This window comes from Poecile atricapillus, chromosome Z (assembly GCF_030490865.1).
Source record: "Poecile atricapillus isolate bPoeAtr1 chromosome Z, bPoeAtr1.hap1, whole genome shotgun sequence".
Lineage (NCBI taxonomy): Eukaryota > Metazoa > Chordata > Aves > Passeriformes > Paridae > Poecile > Poecile atricapillus.
Window position 1 is genome coordinate 12,361,347 of NC_081289.1, and position 12,152 is coordinate 12,373,498.

The 12,152-nt window shown below is 39.5% G+C and overlaps 1 protein-coding gene across 2 annotated transcripts in view; it reads right to left on the reverse strand.

Moving 5' to 3' along the window:
* The window catches only part of LOC131592824 (reelin), a 273,205-nt gene that overhangs the window by 36,280 nt on the left and 224,773 nt on the right, over positions 1 to 12,152 (reverse strand). For both annotated transcript variants that reach the window (XM_058864623.1, XM_058864624.1), the window contains exons 37-43: positions 11,360 to 11,444; positions 8,593 to 8,775; positions 7,063 to 7,234; positions 6,881 to 6,983; positions 4,226 to 4,455; positions 1,342 to 1,562; positions 235 to 382 (exon numbers count right to left, since the gene is read on the reverse strand). In XM_058864623.1, coding sequence (XP_058720606.1) covers positions 235 to 382; positions 1,342 to 1,562; positions 4,226 to 4,455; positions 6,881 to 6,983; positions 7,063 to 7,234; positions 8,593 to 8,775; positions 11,360 to 11,444 — 1,142 coding nt within the window. The remainder of the gene's footprint in view (positions 1 to 234; positions 383 to 1,341; positions 1,563 to 4,225; positions 4,456 to 6,880; positions 6,984 to 7,062; positions 7,235 to 8,592; positions 8,776 to 11,359; positions 11,445 to 12,152) is intronic.

Sequence of the window (12,152 nt, forward strand, 5' to 3'; positions counted from 1 at the left end):
CAGTTTCTGGAATTCTTATTTAAGGAAAAAGAGCACCATTTAAATAGTTAATGCAATGAAAATTCAATTTAAACTTAATTTAACATGGTGGCAGTGGTTAAAATGGAGCATTTGCAAGTGTGAGTACCACAGAATACGTCAGCTTGCTTCTACTAGAGAAATATCACGCATGTATATTCTTCAGTATGGTATTTTCTCAATGAAATCCTGAAAGAATTTTGGGAAGGGTGTTACCTGGCTTGTGACAAATCTAGGTCTCGAGTCATCAGCATCCGTAAACCCTCTTCGTTAAAGAAAAGGTTGTTTCCTCCAGACATGATACCACATTTCCTTGATGGCTTTCCACCACTCACAAGGAGGAATCTATCCGACTCCAGCTGACCTGAATACACAGTGAATACATATTTATGATTTACTCTGAAGTGCTCCTGCTGCAAGACTGCTACTTCCAGAGGAAGAGTGATAAATTAAAAATCACATGCTGAGAAATATTCAGTGTTTCCAATGCCATGTATTCTAGAAAGCTGACATGAATCAAAGCAAAATAAAAAAAAATAAACCCAGAAGTATGAAATCTGGGATCTTAAGTTCCAGTTATTCACAAGGTTTTCCACCATTCATCATTTATCTTAAGGTAACAATAGAGTACTCAGGTCTGTAAAGAAACTTTGGATTCCATGTGGTAGCATGCAAGCATGGGCTGGCAGAATTGAAAATGCACAGCAGCACCTGTGAAGGGATGAGTTTGGATCATGCTCCTCTTGCTGTGCTTACTAGTGGGGGAAGCCTCGAAGGGGTTTTAGAGTTGTGTGTGTGGATGCTGTGAGTGCCCAGGCATGTGTGAGAATTTGGGTTCCCTCCTGCCTTCCCTCTCTTGGCCTCTGCTGTGGCTGCTGAGCACTGGCTCCCACTGCTGAGACACTCGGTCTGCTCTGAAACCATGTTTGCTGTAGTAGGGTGAGTCAGGTTTCCCTTGTAGTGAGAAATGACACGACCTGAAAGCCCTCTGCTGTTTGCCTCACTTGCAAATGCTCTGTCTGTGCCATAGCCGAACTACCATCAAATCGTAATTTGCTTACAAAATTACTTTCTACATGTAGAGTTTCAGGACGTTCTGTTTCAATGAAGATTTTGTATCCCAGCATTAACAGTGCATTGGGCATCACAAACTGCACTTCCAAGTGGCATCTGAACTACTTGGTTCATGGGAATACCCCCATGGCATAAATTCTAACCAGAAGCATGCAGGGGTGAGGAAGGCTTTGCTGTTTAATCCCTTGGACCCTGGGTTACACTAAGATGGACAGGCAGCATTCAGATGCCCCCTCCCAAAAGAGATACCTTCAAAGTCATCCTTAAGGAAGTCAGAGTTCTTGGTGCTTATTTTGCAGGTTGGGCCCGAGTAGCCGGGGTCGCAGATGCACTTGGTGCCGTTGATGCAGCTGCCGTGCCCGTTGCACATCTCCTCGCACTGGGGGCCAATGTACACATTGTCAATGGCCCAAGTCACAGGCTGGGATCCAGCAGGGTAAAATCCTTGGTACCACCTGAACCTCGCCAACCTGAAAATGGCATAAAGCATACTTACTTTAAATAATAGTTTCATCTTTTTTTGTATTCCATACATATACCATTATATACACATATATATTATTATTTCTGTTGGAACTGGCTTGATAAATAGATTAATTCTAGAAAGGGACTGCTAGGTCTAATTTCTTCAGTACCTCATGCATCTTTATGTCGATGTTCAACCCAAGTACTGACAGAAATAAAAAAAACATTATTCATTAGATGTAATCCCCAAACTGAATGACAGACATGATTTTCAAAATTTGAAATCCAGCTATTCTTAACTCCACCGTTCATGTGGAAGATGAATGGCCAAGGTGTGGTGGATTCCCTTCTGCTTTGGTGTACAGTGTGTGGGTCAGACCCAGCCACTTTCACCCTCTCCTGGAGGGTGAGATTCTATTTCATGCTTCCATTGCGTCCCCAGGGAGACCACCTGTGGGGTGGAGTGGTAGGATCTCACCCTCAATTACCCAGAAACAAAACATGATCTGTCATGTCACCAGGTATTCAGCTTGCTTTCAGGCAGCTTAATCTTAAACCAGCCTGATATTGCAAGTTGTTAATTTGAACTATATTCTCCTTTGGGTGCTGTCCTGTCATTTTTAATTCATCTCCTAAGTGCTACTTGCATCAATGCTGCATATAAAAAGGAGCCAACTGGGGGAGGAGGAAAAACAAATTGAGATGAGGAAAATACTTGTGAGACTAATTTTATTCCCAGTTGAGAAATGTTTTAAGGGAGGAAGGAAACCAGAAGATTGAAAAGGGAGAAGCACTTAATTGCCTTGCGTGTTTAATGTGTCTTGTTAAAGATATCTAAATTCAGCAGTCAAATCAATTCCATAGGTAATTGTAGCTGACAATTCTTTTTCTTCAATTTGCTAAAAATAAATTTTTATGAGGGGATGTAGGTGACAACCACTAATTGATGGGTGTGGACACTACTAAGTGTCACAAGAAAGATGCCGAAGAACCAGAGCTCTGTTAGAAGTCAAAATCATCGACTTTAGTGTGCCCTGAGAGGAAGGACACAAGTGTGAGATGGAAGGTATTGTAAGCTCTTTGTGAGAGTAGACTTCTGTGCCACAAGCTGGATTCTTTTTCCTGAGACAAGTCAGCTCCTCCTCTCAGGGTCACTCCTGCTGAGGGTGAAGCACAACTTGTGTCTGAAGCAGAGTGAATCACTGCTTATTTGAGGTTTCTTCTCTGGCTCAACAGGCCCTGAACTTTCCCTCCAGGACATAACTGGAATACTAATTATTACTTACATCTGTCTGCTGAGAACATATTAATTTCTAAAATTACATATGTAGTGGAAATAACTTAAAATGTCTTCATCCTCAGTTAAAATATTGGGGGATGAAAAGGCTGGGCGATATTTTAGAATTACAAAAGGAGAAAGGTTTGGATTTTTTTCTTGTTATTCCCTTGGATCTGGCGGAGAGATACCCCCTTCAGCCCTCTGGACCAAGGATTTAATGCATTGAATGTAAGCTACTCTGCACTGCTGGTCTTGGCTAGCTGTCAGCTCCTGGCCTAGTGTGTTGGGAAAGGAATAGGAGAGAAGAAAGAGAAGAACAAGAAAAAGGCACTCAGGAACAGAGGACTAAATCAAAATCCTGGACAGTTTAAATGAGTTGGGAGTCTGCACAATCAAATTTTTTATTTGGAGGGATGCACTGATGGTTGGCTAAAGGGTAAAATAATTCTTTTGCACAAAATCAGGAAGTACAAGTGAGCTGCTGAAAGAGATGGTTACCTATTCCATGCTTGAAATGTTAACTGTCATAAGCGAGAAAACTCAAGTTTAAAATTTAATAGTTTCCTTAAATTATTAAACATTCAGTCTTTCCAGACTTGATTCTTTTTTCTTATATAGGTCTTCTCATACTTTCAGAGGCACACATGGGGTCATTTATTTAGTGGAGGACCCATTGACTGCAGTAGTTTCATAAATACTCAGTCTCATAGCTGCATAGATTCATAAAGTCTCATGGTTGCACAGCTTATTTTCATTCATACATGCTACAGTTTAATCATTGATGGTGTGATCTTTTACATAAAGTGAGTTGATGCTAGGTGACAGTTATTTGTGAGAAAGTAAACAGTGGTGTTTTTAGTTTGAAAAGTTACATATTACTATGCCTGCTAGCACAAATTATTTCTCTGTGTTATCATCCAACCTTATTGAATGAGACTGTATTTAGATCAGACCATTTCTTCATACTGAAGTGGAATCAAGCTTCTACTAGCTCCCGTTTTACTGCATGTTCTTATGAAGCTCAAAGTTCATGCAAGAATATCATCAGTGAATTCAAATGGCTGATGCAGTAAAGAACACTCAGAACACTCTAAGAACAGTCAGTTTTGCATTAATTTCACCAAGCAACTTTCTTCTATTAAATTGTCACTAATTAAATATATAGGTAATAGGAAATTCCTGTAGTTTTTCTACATCAGCATTAGGCACAATGGGATTTGGGGAATCACCTGAACACTAGCTAACATTCAGGGCAAAAAGCAGAGAACAATTGGTCATTTGGTCTGCTCTAGTGCTGCAGTTCTTATGCACCACTCTTATGCTGGATGAAAAACAGAAATAAAAGCAAAGCAACAAGCAGTGGGGCAGGAACAGAAGCTGGACACTTACCCACAGAGGTGCAGTTTTCCAAAGTGAATGACCTCTCTCCTCCAGCCCTGGGTAGTGCCTGCGTAGTAAGTGCTACTTGGGTGATGCTCAGTGGAGCAGAGGGAGCTGAGGTGGCTGCTGCTGCTGTAGCACAAGGGGAGCAGCAGGTGCCAGGTGGCCCCCAGGTCTCTTGAGAACTCCAACTTCACTGGGTCAGCAGAGGAGCTGTCAGTGGTGCAGCCAATATTGATCTGGGGGCCAAGACATCAAACACAGATGGTGACACAGGGCAGACCATGGGACTCCCAATCGTTCTTCACCTTACTCAGCCTCCCACATTGGGTATGGTGTTTGTTTAGTCCAGGAAAATGGTGATTTGAGAACCCATTTAACAACAGGGATGATGCACTCAGAACACACAGATGAACAGGAATTCTTGCACATTGCTCTCCTGTCCATGAGTATATCTCACAATATGGGTTATGATAAAATTAATGTCATAAGAAATCCCCAACAACTTCTACCTAGAGAAAACTGTGGAGTTAATTGGGAAAATCCCAAAGGAGAGCTCCTAACATTGCTGGAATAAATGCACCAGCTCTTGCAGTCCTCTGGCAGACACTGAAGTTATCACAGCATCAAGAAAATGTGCATTATTAAAAGCAGAACTATTAAAACAAAAAATGCAAACATTAACTTTTTGTTTATGCCAAGCTGTTAATTGCTGAGCTGCACTATGATTCTCTTTTATGTTACATATAAAAAAATAAGTTTATCACCTCAATATGTTCAGCATTCACACTCACTACCTATTTGTTCATGGTTAATGCCAAAGCCCTAGAGCATCATAGCTGGACTGGACTTAGATTCAATGTCTTAGCTTGGCAGTGTCAGAATTCTCAGGGTGTGCTCACAAGATTCCTGATATAAACAACGGTAGAAAAGGCAGAACATGAAAACCAGTTCAAAAAAAATACAGAATGTTTAATACAGAAACTGAGACAACCAGTGCAAATTAGTCTGTTACACTGATATTTAGATCTTCTTATAATTTCAAATTGCTTTTGTAAAAGAAGACAAATTAGTTCTTTACAGAATGACTATCATATAAAATAAGATGTACTGTATTTACAATGCAACAAATAAAATCCAATTGCTGATGAAATACAAAGCCTACATTAAAACTGTGTAACATTTTAATATTTCTATATATCTTTGCAGAAAAAAAAACCCTGTCTTCGTAGCATGCTGTTCTGTTAAGAAAATTTATTTGTTTCTAAAATGCAGTAATACTTGGAACTGTGCATGAATGTTGAAAGTGTATCCTACATCAAATTTCCTTCATCACTCTTCAGTGCACTTGAGTCCCATCAACCTATATTTGACTAGAAGGATTGTCTACTCATCTGGAAGCTTAGAGAGATGCTTGACCCAATATAGGTTTTGACTCTTGAGACACAGAGAGAAACTACTGCATTATGCATCACTCCTTCATTTACACTAATGTTCTCAAAAACGTGAGCTGAAAATGATGTTCTTACCACATATGGAAGTAAACATGTAGATTTTATGACTTAATGCTATCAAGGCTTATGAACATCTTAAAGTGACCTCAAACATTTTTGTTCTACAGGCTGTAATCTATATTTTAAAAGAGAAAATGGTTTGCATTCAATAATTTATGAATTAGTTGCATGACAAATTGAAGAGTGAATGAGTACACAGCTAAACCTAATTTTCTTGGAAAACCCTTAGTATCATTTTGGTAATTTTTATAAACTTGTATCATCTGCTGATTATTATGTAGCTCATATTAATGCAGCAACATGCCACATTGTTAAAAGCAGCCTAGTAGATGTGGCATGGCAATTTACATTCCAGATTCTTTTCCAGTTTCTTAATGACAATATAATGACCTCTCTAAACTAATGAGTTACTGGTTACTCCCATCAATAGCTGCCCCAGCCAAAGAACAGCTTAGATTCTAGGATAAGTCAGAAACACAGTTTAGTTTAGACTCTGTGTTGTCACTGGGGTACCTGTTTCCACTGACTATATGAAACAGAAAAATATGTTCCTTATTCATGTACTTTCTTTAATTCCCAAAAATGGGATGACCTCAGGTCACGAAAGCCAAAAACCAGCTCATCTAGAGCAGCTATGATGTGGGCATGAGCAAAAGGAAAGCAGAAGCTTGTCTCTCTGAGAAAGTACAACAGTGCAGTTAAGCCAGCAGGTAGGAAAAATTATCTTCCACTGTCACAGATGAAGTTGCAGCTCTCCACTGGTCAGCTTGTAGAAATGCTGCACTCTTACCTCGAGCAGGCTGTGAAGTGGCAATTTGGACCCTTACTATATTTTGCTCTTCCTCTTGCCTGCCAGCCATGACTCTCCAGTGAATAGGATGTGGACTTTAATGCTATCAGTGCAAGTCTATAGGCATGGACAAAGCAGTAATTTAGGTAAGAAAGTAGAAGACTTTGAGGCAGAAATTTCCCTTATCTGTGTATTAAAAGCATCATGATACATTTATGAGGGAGAGTAATGTCAAATCAATTAGAAGGGAAATTAGACAGGCTTCACTATTTGGCAATCAGAACAGCTGGGCAAATTCACCAGAGCAGAATATAGAAGAACATGAAGCAAAAGGCAAAATAACTTTCTGAGGACAAGTACCTCAAATTGGATGATAGTATTTTCATTCACACTCAGGTCCCTTGTGGTAATGGAGTGCTCCCCAACTTCATTTGAAACAAATACCATAGCTGAATCTTCTTCCCTGAAAATCAAGGAAAGGAGTGCTTTAGACACAGTCTACAAAGTCACTTCTTTCTATGGAATTGCTCAGAGAATCTTACGGAGCTCTTTTAGATGAATATGGGCAATAAAGCCCAATGTTTCCACCAGGATAGAAAAACCAGTTGTCCTCTTTAGGACCGAAGTCAAAGGTATCCAAAAGAATAACAGGATTCTTTAGGTTATTTCCATCAATAATGAAGTCATCAATAATCCAGATTTCTTCTTTTTTGCCTACAAAGAAAATGGAAATATTCCTATTAAGACCTAATACTAATATTAGAGAGCACAACAGCAGTCAGTATTTATGGATTATGTGAAGAAGAGGGTCTAAAAGTGTAGGATCATTATTTTCACTTTCCATGACAATAGTTCCCTTACTGTTTTGCAGCCTGACCCTATGGAATTAACTTTTATTCCCTAAAATTTATAGAAGTCATAGCAGAACAAACAGTGAAAAGCAATGGGTGTTGAACAATTATCTTCTATTTAAATCACATTTATTTTGAAATTCAGTCATTGTCTTCTTCAATTAAGAATCATCTAAATGAGCAGCTGCTACAGAGTCAAAGCAGCCTGAAAGTGCAATTTCATTCTACATCCTTGCACTCAGCAGCTTGTGTTTGTCTGGGAGGAGTTCTTCCATAGAGAAGGAAATTCTGAAACTCCTTCTCTCCATTGGATTATGTATTCATATACATCAGAAAATTTGTATTCTCAAATTGAAGAGGAAGGATTAAATTGACAGATCTTCCATGTAATGTTTCTTCATTTATCTAAAAATATTTGAGTTCATCAGAGAAAAGTTTAGATAATTTTTTAGACAGGACATATCAGAAAAATGGACTGAAGCAGGATTGCCAGGACCAGATTTGAATTTGACTTTTTTTTGTTAGGGGTGTGCTAGGAATTTGCCTACATGGAATAAACTCTTGCTGAATCACCATGTCTAAATGATTGCTGGAATTCTTCAGAGCTGTTAATGTCAGTTTCTGCTAGGAGCTGTGCTTAGAGTAACTGAGAGCAGAGGAGAGATTCCTTCAGCTGGCACATCTCCTGTAAGGAGGAGGAATGAGCTGCGTTCCTCTTGTGGTTTTCCAGTCCTTTACAAATTAATCAAAAGATTAACTGCTCACTACATGCTCTTTCTAAATGGGTTTTTAATGCCTAGTTAATTCTGAGTAAGGTAGGCCCAGTTCCCATTTACACTTGGGACACTTTTGTATAATTGGAGCATCCTAATGGGGCCTCAGTGTAAGTGAGAATTATGTCCATTAAAAATAATGAGAAGAACCTGAGTGAAGTTAACTTTATTGGTGTTGCTTGATCTCCCACTCCCTCCAGGGGAAAAGCTGATGCTTTCTGCACACAATCCAGGGATATCAGGTGAAGGTACTTCACTTTAAAGCATTTGACTGCTTTATAAGAACAGTAAACATAATCCTGCAGTAATTCTAATTGAAGGAATTCAAACACAAAACCCCCATGATTTAGGAGTCTCTCTAATTGTTCTGTTCAAAAAATGCACTCTCTTAGAGATGCTGAGCTGTGCAAGCATGGACCTGGATTCCCAGGGTGTGTCTCTTCCTTACCATTGTTGTAAGGTTGCCAGAGCCGGAACCGTGTTGCGTTGCTTTGGGCTGCGTAGGGCAGAGGAACGTTGATAAAGAGAACATCTGTAGTCTGGGTGAAGTAAAACTCATCTATCAGGTGCCAAGTGATGCCACCGTTGACAGAATATTGCAGGAGGATGGAATGAGACCTCTCAGGGGTGCCTGGAGCATAAAGAGCATGGATTTATATTCATTAAAATCCAGTAAATTCCAACAAGTATAAATTAAATTATTTTGCTCTGACATGCACTACAAAGTATGGGCTTCCTTTAAGTACAGTGTAAGCTGTTGAGATGTTATATACACATTGTATACATACATCCTTCTGTGCTTTCCCTTGCTTGTTTGTCTGCAAAATGCAAATGAAATAGGGCCTAAATTTACTGTTCATTATACATATGAACATAGTTAATTACTTAGATGGGCAGCTATCTCAGTGCTATACTTTTTTAGATTAGATTTTTTAGATTAGAACCAGCTTCTTCTACCACTAACATATTCCAGTAATACAGTATTTATTTGCATGTTTTGTCCAGGTACCAGACATTATCTTCACCATCTGTAGCACCCGCAGATAAAGTCACAGTTTCTATCCTCATAAATTTATGAGTCTATGGCTCTCATTGCAGACACTGGGATGAGGATACTCGTGCCCAGAAATAGCATAATTGATGGAGAGCACTGAGGATCTTTATTAGCATGTTTTAACACTAACAAAGCAATATTCTGTGTTTTAAGCTGGGCCTAAAAGTCAGTGGAACTGACAGTAAAATTTGCATTTTCTGGCAAACTACCAGCTTCTCCTATTTTTTTCACTTAGAGCTTTAAAGAGTAAAAGACAAAAGCTCTTTACAGCCCCAGTTATTAACACATGCTAATTAGAGCCCAGCACTCATCCCTAATGCTGGTTACTGTACACAAGCTCAGCCCCAGCCTGTATTTGTGCCTGTCCAGGAATACCAGTGTCCAAGTGATGGTACCTCTGAACTGAGGTCTCACTCAGACAAATTTAGTCTCTGCACCCTTCACGGTGTGGCACAGTGTTGGCATACCCCCAAAAACTCAGTCAGGAACCAGCAGAAGGAAAGGACTAAAGGACAGTTTCTTCATCCCTGACTCACTGCATGTTACTGTGCAAACTTGTCCCTTGTTCTATTCTTAAATTAACCACATTTGCTGAAACCAAAGTGCCTGGTGCACATGCTCCTGCTCCTCTCTGCTCCAGTGCTGCGTACTCAACCACCGGCTGTGGAGCAGAGCAGGGAGGAGCTGTTTGCAGTCAGGAGCTGATTTCAGCTTATCTGTGGCAATTGTCAGTAAACAACACACTGCTTTTAACATTCACAGCTGAGAGATATGCCCAGCTATATCAATTTGTATTCAACATTAGGGAGCCTGTTGGGACTAAGTCTTGGATGCAACAGTCAAGCTAACAAGTAATACAGGTTCAATAAGGAATGATTTCTTCTGGAGTTTCACTCCTTTTGGGTCAAGTGGCAAAATCCAGGCTCGAGCCTTTGGCTATTCCTGCTTTCAGAACAATATTTTTACTAATTTTTTTTAAAATATTTTTTTCAATGATCATATGAAGAAATATTACCAAGGCATAATTTTGTAAAAGAAGTCTTCACAAAGACTTCACTTATAAACATGAAATATTTGGCATGTTATCATTTTGGGGCATGTTATGTTTTTGGCTGTTACAGTTTTCTCTCTTTTTGATGAAGTTCTAAACCCAGTAATAAATAGCCAAATATATATGATTAAATGCCTGTTAAAGAAAAACAATAATAATTCACACAGAGCTATATTTTCACTTGTACTTATACAGATTTGGCTAAGATACTTATTTAGGAAGAAAGAGGGGCTTCAAAACTATTTTCAAGCTACTGGTAAGTGTTGAGTCAGAGTCTCAGAGCACTGAGCTTACCACAGAAACTATGGACATTTCCAGAGTGAGAGGAGTTTTTCGACATTAAGAGTTCAGCCTGGAAGTGCCGATTCTATCAGAAAATTTGGGGAAAACTACTGAAATTGCATGGGAGTGGCTCAAACCTTCAAGCAGTTTAGTGGTTCTCCATCATGTCTCTCCAGACTTAGGTATAATTATTTTTTAAAGCCAAGGATGGCAGGGCCTTGGAGCAGGGTAAGGCTGAATCATTGGCTTAGAAGTCCTTGTACTGGAGGAACTGTCAAGTTATTTACAGCAACACGTAAAACTTGTCTTGCAAAGTCTGACTATTCCTCATATCAATTAAATAGAATTATGGAGTTTCAGTTATCTCTAAGATATCTACTAGGCAGTCAAATGTTGAGAGATTTTAATGCAGTGGACTGAAGCTTGAAAATGAAAAACACTGTAGTTTATTATTAATCCCTTAAGTAATTTACTGTAGGCCCCATTTTATAACATAAAAAAACTGGACAAATAATTTTTTCCTAACATAGTGGGAAATCTCTACAAAATCTTGAGATCTTTTGTTCCTTTTTTTGCCCAAAACCTTTACTAGGTGTGTTGTTTTTGATGGTACTACAGTCCATTTTTTCCTTAGGAACTGCACGGGCAGCCATGTAGGCTGGGAGCAAGGTAGGGATGATGCAAAATTTCAAACAAGCTCCTATATAATCTGCTATAAGCTGTTGATCACTATCATACACTGAAGTTGAAAATTCTGTATTCTTTTCTGTGTTGCTACTGTGTACTAATATAGCTAGAGAAGTGACAGTAAATCAACAGTGATCTTACCTTTGGCAATAAATTTAAATGAAAACTGGATGTACACTGTGTTAGTGCAGTCTAGATCTCTTGACACAAGCATTCTCAGCCCTTCCTGCAAATACAGAATATACAATGTGAATATCAGTTCCCATTATTGATTATGTTCTGCAGCTTATTGTTGCTTGGATGTTGTCTGCTACTGAGTGCTGGTGGCAGCAAGAGGGGAAGTTCTCTGTACCACACGTTTCCCCAGGCAGAAAACGGGGGACAGTGACACCCTTGGTAAAGTGAGCCAAGATATGACAGAGGCACAACTACATGGCCAGGTCCAGGCAGTTCCAGCTCATTCAGTTCGTGCTCTGAACCCCTGGGATGTGATTGGATCTGCAAGCACTGACTTAGACACCGAGTCCAAGCTACTACACTAATTTTTTATGCAAACTGTACAGTTGCCAAGCACCCTAATTTCCAGGCAGGGACAGTCCTCTCTAGGAGTTCTTTTCTGTACCTCAAAACAAATTTTGTACAAATATCCTCTTCTGGGGCAACCTGCTGACTCGTAAGGAAAGGGAGCATACAGGAAACCTCTTAGGGACCAGATGAGCTCGCTGTTGGATCCTGGGGCCAGAGCCAGTCCCTGTTCTGCAGAACAGATCTGGCAAACCACCTCTCAGAGCTTCCCTCTTTCTCAGACCCATTCCCCTAGGGGAACAATCTGCAGGAGCAAGCAATGCTAATTTTAGACAATTCGCATCTCATGATTTGGGATTTAAATAATCTAAAGAAGTTCAACTGAAGCTTTTGCAAATAAATACTTCAA